The following is a 10,417-nucleotide window of genomic DNA, read 5'->3' on the forward strand; positions in this document are numbered from 1 at the left end:
ATAGCAATTCCATGTGGTTCAAGAGTTGTCCATGTGTAGAGAGGCAATTAGTAAATATTTCCTTATAACTTAATGTTCTTTGAAGTATGATAGATGAACCGTTCCTCAGATGTGATAAATCCAAAATAAGTTGTTATCAAATGAAGACAAGATGCATCTTCTACCTAATACTTCCGATTATGAGTGCAGGCTCCAACACTCTAAAACCTTTCCCTCCATGACTTTCATGCTCTTATCCTACCAAAGCTGAAATTCCACTCATTACAGTTAGTGTGAGGTAATTTTTTAAAAATTTTCTACAATTGAATCATTTGCCAAAGCGATTTTTAAAATGCACAAAGCAATTTAATTTATCTTAAGTGGTTTAAATAAATAATTTAAAAAATTTCTAGGTACTCTTTTTTGAAATTAAGAAAAGGCAACAATTTAATTCAATAAATACAAAAAAGTTTTACATATTCCTGAATTTTGAACTAGCTACAAAAAGCATGAATTATTCTTATTAGAAAACATAACTATTACAAAAAAATTTTAAATAAATAAGTAGCTGCCACAAAATTTCAACATAATATATAGTCAATTAGTTCTGTGTAATGGTCAGTTAATAGAAAGATGGCAGGAATGATTATATGAGCAAAAGGAGAACAAAGAAGAAAAAAAGACAGGAAAAAGAAAGTTTGAGAGTGAGGAGAGAAAAATAAAGACAAAGAAAGTGTTTTATTGAATGAGCTAATTACATGAGGTCACCAAGAGGAACATCCTCTAATTGACGCGTTGTGATGAGAACAACATCCAGAAGCTTTCATTGCCCTCGGGTCTTCCTCACCTGGGCATAAAGGAGATGCCCGTTCTCTACACCAAGGCGTCATCAGCAAGCTCTCTTCTCCAACACCCCACTGGAAGGATCTTTGGGCTGGATGGACTACAGCTCACCCCACCCAAGGCCCCCTGGCTGGAGGGGCCAGAGAACACTGGTGCCTGGCAGCCCTGTTTCTGCCCCTACCAAGAGGGCTCAAAGACAATGGTCAGCTCAGGCTTTTCTTCTTGAAGTGTTTCTAATGCACGTTTTGTCTCATAATTGAAAAACATTTCGCACAACCTGTAAAAGCAAATAGAAAGCCTGGGTTGCACTCTTCAGATAAGTCTCTCAGAGTCGTTAACCTTAAAAGTCTCATCTCTTCATTTCCCTAAACTCCACACACCTCTAAACTCTAAAATGTTAAAACTAAAACAAAACAAAAGCTCTAAGTGCCCAAGGTGGTTTCTGTTATATTTTTAACTATCTAGTAAAAAAAATTTAACTATCCAGTTGGGAAAATTTTAAGAATATGTAAAAGTAGAGAATATAGTATAACAAACCCCCTGTGTCCATTATCCAAGTTCAACAATTACAAGGGTCATGTCAACTTGTTTCCCCTAATACCCACCCACTCCTCCCACCATGGATTATTTTAAATACTGCATTTAACACATCTATAAATAATTCACTCTGTGACACTAAAACAGGATTACAATATCACTGTCACATCAAAACTGTTTAACAGTAATTTCTTAATGTCACTGTATGTCCAGTCAGCATTTATACTTCCTCAACTGTCTTGTAATTTTTTTTACATTATGTTCATTTAATCACAAACCCGATCAAGTCTACACATTGCATTTGCCCAGGATGCCTCTCACGTCTTCTTTGATGTAAGTTCTTCCTCCTCTTTAATATAAAGTCTCCCTTGCAACTCAACTAATGAATCAGCCCATCTGTCCCACATCATTGCTAACCATCTCAATTCGGTTGTGTTGTATACCAAATGCTTTTCTCCCTTGATAATTCCCATGATGAAGCCCAAACCCCTAATGTGATGGTACTTAAAGGTGGGGCCTTCGGGAGGGAAGGAGGGAGGGAGATGAAGCTGTGAGGGTGGGGCCCTTACAGGAGAGGCATCAGAGAGTTTGTTCTTTCTTCCCTGTCTTCTCTCCCTCGCCTCCCCTCCCTCCATGTGATCACATAGCAAGAAGGTTGCCATCTGCGAGTCAGGAAGAGGACTCTCACCAGCAACCAAATTCACCAGAGACTTGATTGTGGACTTTGCAGCCTCCAGAACAGTGAGAAAACAACTTTCTGTGTTTGAGTCACACCGTCTGTAGCAGCCTGTCATGGCTGCCTGAGAAAACAGGTTGATGGCATTCATGGATTCTTCAGCCTGTTTTGAGCCTGTTCCTTGGCCTGGGTCCTGAACGTCCCTCAAGGCTAGGTCAGTGACTCTGTATGAAGCAATGTCCCCAGCTTTGACCTGACCATCCCTCTTTTTTTCCTCCATCTCTCTTCGCTCTGGGAATGTTGGCTTGTCCTGCAGCAAACATGCTCCATTATGTCTACACAAGGATGCAAAGCTGATTCAAACTTTTATTTATTCAGACCTGCATTCCAACAGGTTCTCAGCCTTGAGATCATGAATATGGACCAAAGTCCCTGGACTAAAGGAATTTATATCTTGGTAGCACAGATAATAAATAAACAAGAAAATGACAGAGCACATAAGAAGTACGACACTGCAGAGGAGAATGAGAAGGAAAAAAAAGGACCTGTTGGGCTTCCATTTTCAGTAGGATAGTCAGAGACAGCCTCACAGAGAAGACCTTTAGGCAGAGAATTTAGGAATGTACGGAGGATAAGCCATGTGGAATTGAAGGGGAGAAGGTTCTAGGCAGGAAGAAAAGCAAGTGCAGAAATCCAGAGATGAAAGGTCTTGCAAAGCAGCAAGGGGACCCCTGCACGGGGGCGGAATGAGCGAGGGCTGGGAGAAGACGAATCTTCAGAAGCAGTGGGGGCCAGATTATATGGGCCACGGAAGCCACCATGAGTTTGTGGCTCTTACTATGAAAGTGATAAGAGGCTGGGTGCGGTGGCTCACACCTGTAATCCCAACACTTTGGGAGGCTAAGGAGGGTGGATCACAAGGTCAGGAGTTCAAGACCAGTCTGGCCAACATGATGAAACCCATCTTTACTAAAAATACAAAAATTAGCCGGATGTGGTGAGTGGCACCTGCCTGTAGTCCCAGCTACTCAGGAGGCTGAGGCAGGAGAATTGCTTGAGCCTGGGAGGCGGAGGTTGTGGTGAGCTGAGACCACGCCATTGCACTCCAGAGCAACAGAGCGTGACTTTGCCTCAAAAAAAAAAAAAAGTGATAAGAAGTCACCGGATGATGTTGGGATGAGTGATACGATCTGAGTCACGTTTTAGCTGCATCCCTTTCTACTAAAATCAGGATAACAGATGCGGGCTGACCTGTCAGAATGCCACCGTGACATCCAGACACCTCGTGATGGTGGCTTGAGCCAGGGAAGAAGCCGTGAAGCCAGCCCAGGCTATCAGGGAGTGGCCAAGCCAGAAAGGCAGAGCTAACAGGGACACATGGGACATGGGTATGGGAAAAAAGAGACAGTGAAGACAGCACCAGAAATGTTTTGGCCTGAGCAACTCGGAGGAAGTTACCTTTGCCTGAGATGGGGAAGAAGCAGGTTTTAGGCAGAAGAGCACCAGTGTGGACCTGGATGTGACATCTGAGAGGTTTATTTAATCTCCAAGAAGGAAGATTAGACAAGCATGCAGACACAGGATTTATGGACATACAATCTGGACAGCACAGCACATATATCATGAAGTCAGAAAACTAGATAATTTAAATGAAGGAGAAAGTGCAGGGAAGAAAAATTAGCCCAGTGACTGAGCTCTGAGGATTCAACACATAAGGGTCAGGATGATGAAGAAAAGGCCAGAAAGGAAACTGAGTCGAGATGGCTAATGAAATAGGAGAAAACCCAGGAGAGCATGTTGGTCTTAAAGCCAAGCAGTAAAAATGTCTTCAGTGTAAAGTGTGATCATCACAGCTGACAGAAACACAAGACTTGCCAGGAAGTTCTTACTAGAGTGGAAAGGACTACCTCAGTGCTATCACCAAACATAGACATGGTCCAGCAATGCCCTGACACACTGTTGAATTTCATGGAATTTCCAAGCTTGATGCTCCTGGAGCATCTTTTCCCTTTAGAAATCGTCAGAAACAACAAGATCCCCACTATGTAAAGACCCTTCCAATTCGGATGAACCACGACAAGTTCTGCCAAGTGCGGTTCCTTGTGTAGAGCAGAACCCTCCTTGGCCACAATTGCATCAGGACTTGTGTTTCTTTGAGGAATATGGATAAAACCCAGCTTAACCCTGGTTATTCTAATCACCTCAATGAAGTGGAATGTGAAGTTCACACCTCATATTCTCTGTGTTTAAAAATCCACCACAACTGACCCCGGCCCAACCTAATGCTGAGTCGCTGCAGACGACAGCAGAGCCACCCTGGATTTTGACCACACTCAGCTTTTCCTGAGAACTCGGGATCCGCCCCAGGAATCTCTGCAGAGCACACTCACCCCAGGTTCTGCAGGAGGCAGCTCTGCTGCTTCAGGACTTCACAGAACATCATGACCCCCAGGTCGCCCAGGTCGTTGTTGCCCAGGCTCAGCTTTCGCAGGCTCTGGCTGGAGGTCAGAAGTGTGGAGAGATCCCAGCAGCAGTGCGACGTGAGGCTGCAGTTGTCTAATCTGCAAAAAAGGGGGTGATTTAAAGAAAATGTCCCCTTAACCATCCCCCTGGCTCCCCAAGATCTTAGCATCTTAGCCTGTATTGTTTCAGATGCATTAAAAAAAAAAAAAGTGAGCACAGGACTGACTAGCTTGACACAGCCTGTATGCCAGTTACTCTTCTCTCCTTTTCAGATAAGAGTATCTTCTTCAAGCCACCGGACTGTGCAGATGAAATCAGTAACAGTGCGTGGCTGGGCGCAGTGGCTCCCGACTGTAATCTCAGCACTTTGGGAGGCCAAGATGGGTGAATTACGAGGTCAGGAGTTCAAGACCAGCCTGACCAACATGGTGAAACTCCGTCTCTACTAAAAAAATTTAACTGGGCATGATGGCGGGCGCCTGTAGTCCCAGCTATTCAGGAGGCTGAGGCAGGAGAATTTCTTGAACCTGGATAGGGGAGGTTGCAGTGAGATTGTGCCATTGCACTCCAGCCTGGGCGACAGAGTGAGACTCCGTCTCAAAAAAAAAAAAAAAGAAAGTAACAGTGGTTTAATTGACTTTTTACCAAATTCTGTGCCTTTCCCTACATTTCCATAAGCTATAAGTGTCATACTGCCCCCTTCTTTTGTGGTACAGAAAATCGTGATGGAAAGGACTCGAGGTCCAACTTCATATCATCCAGAAGGACTCCTCCCAGCCCCCGGACCCTGGGACAGGGCAGACTAAGAAGAACAGATTATCTGGTGGTCGTTCTGTCTAAACGTCCCTCCACCCTGGCCGCCATGTGTTCTCATTGCTGTCATAAGCTGAAGGACTTACTCCAACACCTGCAGCTTGCAGTCAGGGTGCAAGAGTCCCTCACAGAGGAGCTTGATCCCCTTGTCTCCGAGAGCGTTGCCTCGCAGGTAAAGGTGCGTGAGATTCCCATTGGTGCTGAGTACCGAGGACAAAGCTGAGCAACAGGCTGATGTGAGGCCAGAATTTACCAACCTGTAGAGGGACGAGGAGAAGCGCACTCAGTGCCCAGCTCTTCCCAAACACTGTGCTGCTGCTCCCACACAGCGCCTTGTCCTGTCTCCGCAGCTGCAGCCTTCAGCTCAGAGACCAGGAGCCACCTATCAGACACGATCTGAGGAGAGCGTGACCTGCTGTCCCTGGCTGCCACAGGAGGGACAAATGAGGGTCTCAGCAGGCGCTTTGCTGAATCAGTGCGACAGAAAGATCCAAGGCAAACTGAGCCAGTTACCCCATACTCCTCCTCCTCCTCACATGGCTTTCCTCCAGCAAGGAGTGCTCCTCAGCACAGCTTCTTCCAGAAGGACATCCCATTATTGACAGATAACGCCTGTGACGCTGCAGAGACCTACACTGCAGGGACCTGTCTTTTTTTTTTTAGAGAGACACAGGGAAAAGAATCCTCTTCATGGGAAGTGGGTGCTTATTGAAACATGAAAGACAACAGGGGAGCTTTCATTGTGACCTTCTAAGCTGTAGCTAGGGGCTGTTGTAATACCCTACCCTGGGCTAGCATCACCGACTCCATTTTAGCTGTAAACTCCAACCTGGCTTCCCCCTCCTTACCACAGCCCCTTTGGGTGCATAACTGGGTCGTGCTGCACTTAGAGCATTGAAGCGTCTGTTCTTAACACTTGCAACCATTGTAACTGCATTCTGCTTGGCGTACCTCCCCACTGCTGTTGTAAGAAAAAAGTTTCCCTTTGAACACTGTGTATAGAAGGAGCCTGATCGCCCCCTTCTTGGTAATTGTATGGAAATCACCTGTGCCCGCAGCCCCTTCCTCTAATCTGCTTTTCTGCTTCTGTGAAATTCCGCTTCAGCTAGGTACTCCCCTCCCCTGCCTAAACCAAGGTATAAAAGATAGTCAGGCCCCTTCCTGGGGCTGAGAGAATTTTGAGCATTAGCTGTCTCTCAGTCGCCAGCAAATCAATAAAGGACTCTTAATTTGAAACGCAGAGGATGGCGCGTTCCTTCTAACTCACTCAGTTACAACATTTGGAGGCCCCAGCAAGATACTCGCCACCGGGTGCAGACCGGGCTCGCTCCGGGCTCCCCAGCGGGAGGAGGCGGACTGTAGGGGAGGCACCCCCTGAGACGTTCCAGGGCCCCATAAACCACCCCTTGCCGGAGGGGAGTGGATTGACTCCCAGCACGCCCCACCAAATTATTCTTCAGAGTCCCTGGTCCTGGAGAAGTAAGTCAGGCCTGATCTGATTATTCCTGGAAGTTACAGGGATCATCCAATTACCAGGATGCTGGAACTGACTACAGTGATTCCTGTGACCTTGGGTTCTGGATGCCCAGAGTCCCTGGTCCTGGTTCTGGTTTTGGACTCTGGAAGAGTCCTGGTTCTGGTTTTTCTGTCTTTAAATTCTAGAGATCTAGAGTTCCTGGTTCTGTCGACTTTTGGCTGTTTCTGGATTCCGGATGTCCGGGGTCCTGGTTCTGTCCTTGTGTGATCTAGAGGGGTTTAGCCCTGACGAGGGCACCCCTCTGGACTCTGTCACCACTCCAGGATGCTGGAGGACAGGGTCCCTGGGTTCTGTGTAATTTAAAGCATTGACAAAGAAGGCAAAAATTTCTTCAGGGGGGCCGGGTGCGGTGGCTCATGCCTGAAATCCCAGCACTTTGGGAGACCGAGGCGGGTGGATCACAAGGTCAAGAGATCAAGACCATCCTGACCAACATGGTGAAACCCCGTCTCTTAAAAAAAAAAAAAAAAAAATTCTTCAGGGTTCCAACTGTTTACAAAGTGTGAAAAGACTGTAATAACCTCTGACTGAATGTGTGTGTGCATGTGTGAGTCCGTGGGGACCTTAGAGGCTCACGTCTAAGGATCCAGTCCTTTGCTTGTCCTTGAAAACTGCCATGATTGTTCATCTACCTCGATGCCTGATCTGCCTCGGTGTCAGTTGTCCTGTTTTGTTCCTAACACCTGGATTTGTGTGTCTCTTGTCTGTCTGTCTCTAGTGTTTGAATTTGTATGTCCCATCGTCCTTATTGCCCGAGACAGTTGGGTGATCCAGAGCTGACCACACCAGTGCACGATGCCAGAAAGTGCTTCCCCCGGACATCCAGGATACCCCCTGGAGAAGGCTGACGCTACCGTGTTCAGGGACAGCAGCAGCTTCCTTGAACAGGGAGTGGGAAAGGCTGGGGCGGCCATCACCACGGATACGGACAGTGTGTGGGCCCAGGCCCTGCCGGCCGGAACTTCAGTGCAAAAGGCTGAGTTAATTGCTCTCACTCAGGCCCTCTGATGGGGTAAGAAGAAACGCATCAACATTTACACTGACAGCAGGTGTGCCTTTGCAACTGTGCATGTTCATGGAGCTATTCACCAGGAGCGCGGGCTTCTCACTTTGGCTGGAAAAACTATCAAAAACAAAGAAGAAACCCTGGCCTTACTCCAGGCCATTTGGCTCCCCTGCAGGCAGTTGTAATCCACTGCAAGGACATCAGAAGGAAAATACAGCCTTGCCCGAGGGAACCAAAGGGCCGACTCTGCTGCCATCACCCCTTTAACCCTGTTACCCACTGTATCCTTCCTACAGTCCGATTTGCCCGACTGCCCAAGAAGACAAGCCAGCATCAGACCTTCAGGCCAGTAAAAACTAAGATAGTGGGTTCTCTCAGATTCAAGAATTTTCCTGCCCCAGACCCTGGGAAAGGCCTTGGTCAGTCACCTCCATTCTTCTACTCATCTAAGGGAGAAAGAAAGAGAGAGGAAGGGAGGAAGGGAGGAAAAAGAAAGGAAGGAAGGAAGAAAAGGAGGGAAGGAAAAGAAAAAGAAAGAAAAGTGAGGAAGAAGATCTAACATTTTTTGAGTGTTTACTGTGTGCTTGGCATGAATAATGACTTTAAATAGGGTTATCTCACTGCATGATCACAACCTGAAGATGGGAATGTTATTTTTATCCCTGCTTTTCAACGGACAAAATGAGGATCGAAGCAATTAAAAAATAAGCAAGAGCTTCTTAGCTGGATGGTAGAAAGTGAGAAAATGGAGGTGCAAGGGTAAGGAAGATTAAAAGAGCCACCAAGGTGTTTAAGAACTAATCCATAGCTGGACACAGTGATGTGCACCTATAGTCCCAGTTACGTGGGAGGCTGAGACAGGAGGATTGCTTGAACCCAGGAGTTCAGGCGAGACGTGGTGTGCAGGGTGATATGAATGTGGACAAGCCCAGAAGTTCGAATTCAGCCTGAGCAACACAGCAAGTCCCCATCCCCAAAACAACAAAACAAAACGCATCCAAGATGACTCAAAATGGAGAGAGGGCAGCCTCAGGGACAGCTGTGTGGCAAGCTAAGATGTCATTCTGACCACAGAGATGAACTTCTGAAGGTTTCTGAACAAAGGGCCAATATTTTCAAATTTGCATTTTATGAAGTTCCCTCGGGTGTTGTGTTAAAAAAAAAGAAAAAGATGGGTGGTAGAGGGAACTGAAAGCAGAGCATTTAGGACTGTACTCCTGGAAAGCCCTGCTACTCAACGAGGTGGGAAGAAGAGGGCAGGAGCAGGTCACAGAACGGGGGTGGAAGGTGGGGTATGAGAAACCAATTTCGCAAGCGCTCAGCATGTGTGACACTTGAGCAATATTGAGACAGGCAGTATACAACGCGCAGCCAGAGATGAGGACCCAAAGTTCAGGAATAAAAACGTGGCTATACCTAACACATCAAATGCATCCAAGCTTTGACTGATTCATGCCACTCAGAGATATCCATCTCAAAGCAAATACACAGGCAGAAAACTTTATATACTAATGTGCTCTTTGCAGAGTTGTTTGCAATAGTGGAAAAGAAGAGTTATCCCAAAATGCATTATTTGATGAAATAAATTATAGCAAAGCACACTATGAGATATTATGCCCCAATCTAGAGGTTTACACAAATCAGCATGGAAATTTATCCATGATAAATGAAAATGGGATATCACAGAAAAAATATTTCTGTTATGATTCTAGTTTCAATAGCTAGGGGGTTGAATTGTTTCCTCCAAAACTTTGTGTGTTGAAGTCCTAGGCCCAGTACTTGAGAATGTGACCTTATTTGGAGATATGGCTACTGAAAATGTAATGAGTTAAGACGAGGTCATTACTAATCTAACACGACTTGTGTTCTTTCACCAGGGAAACCCGGGACATGGAGAAAGACACACAGATACAGGGAAGATGCCACGTAGAGATAAAGGCAATGGTGTGGGAGAGGCAGCTACAGGCCAAGGAGTGTCAAAATGCATCAGCAAGATGACATTCCACCAGAAGCCAAAGAGAAGCATGGAACAGATCCTCACAGCCCTCGGAAGCACCCAGCCTGCTAGCATCTTCATCTCACACTTCTGGCCTCCAGAACTAAGGGGCAATACATTTCTGTTGTTTAAGCTGCTGCATTGGTGGTATTTCATTACAGCAGCTCTAACACATGGTGCATTACAAATGCAACATGCAAATCGCATAGGCCTTCATTCACATTACGGATATAAATACCACCCAGATCAGCATACACAGGAAATCTATTTGTCCATCATTAGCAACCGATATGTGTTCACAAAGCTCCAATACTCCCTTGGATGGATGGATGGATGGATGGATGGATGGATGATGGATGGGTGAATGGATGGATGATGGATGAAGGATGGATGGATGGAAGATGGATGAAGGATGGATGGATGGATGGATGGATGGATGGATGATGGATGGATGGATGAAGGATGGATGGATGATGGATGGATGGATGATGGATGGATGAATGGATGGATGATGGATGGATGGGTGGATGATGGATGGATGGATGGATGATGGATGATGGATGGATG

General features: G+C 46.1%; 1 protein-coding gene across 6 annotated transcripts in view; it reads right to left on the minus strand.

The window, feature by feature from the left end:
- Positions 1-698: 698 nt before the first annotated feature.
- The window catches only part of NLRP3 (NLR family pyrin domain containing 3), a 29,958-nt gene continuing 20,239 nt past the window's right edge, over positions 699-10,417 (minus strand). For all 6 annotated transcript variants that reach the window (XM_017545349.2, XM_017545347.2, XM_017545348.2 and 3 more), the window contains 3 exons: positions 5,398-5,568; positions 4,426-4,596; positions 699-1,099 (listed from right to left, as the gene is read on the minus strand). In XM_017545349.2, the coding sequence (XP_017400838.1) occupies positions 1,000-1,099; positions 4,426-4,596; positions 5,398-5,568 (442 nt within the window). In that variant the 3' untranslated portion in view covers positions 699-999. The remainder of the gene's footprint in view (positions 1,100-4,425; positions 4,597-5,397; positions 5,569-10,417) is intronic.

Source organism: Cebus imitator, unplaced genomic scaffold (genome assembly GCF_001604975.1).
Source record: "Cebus imitator isolate Cc_AM_T3 unplaced genomic scaffold, Cebus_imitator-1.0 Scaffold179, whole genome shotgun sequence".
Classification (NCBI taxonomy): Eukaryota; Metazoa; Chordata; class Mammalia; order Primates; family Cebidae; genus Cebus; species Cebus imitator.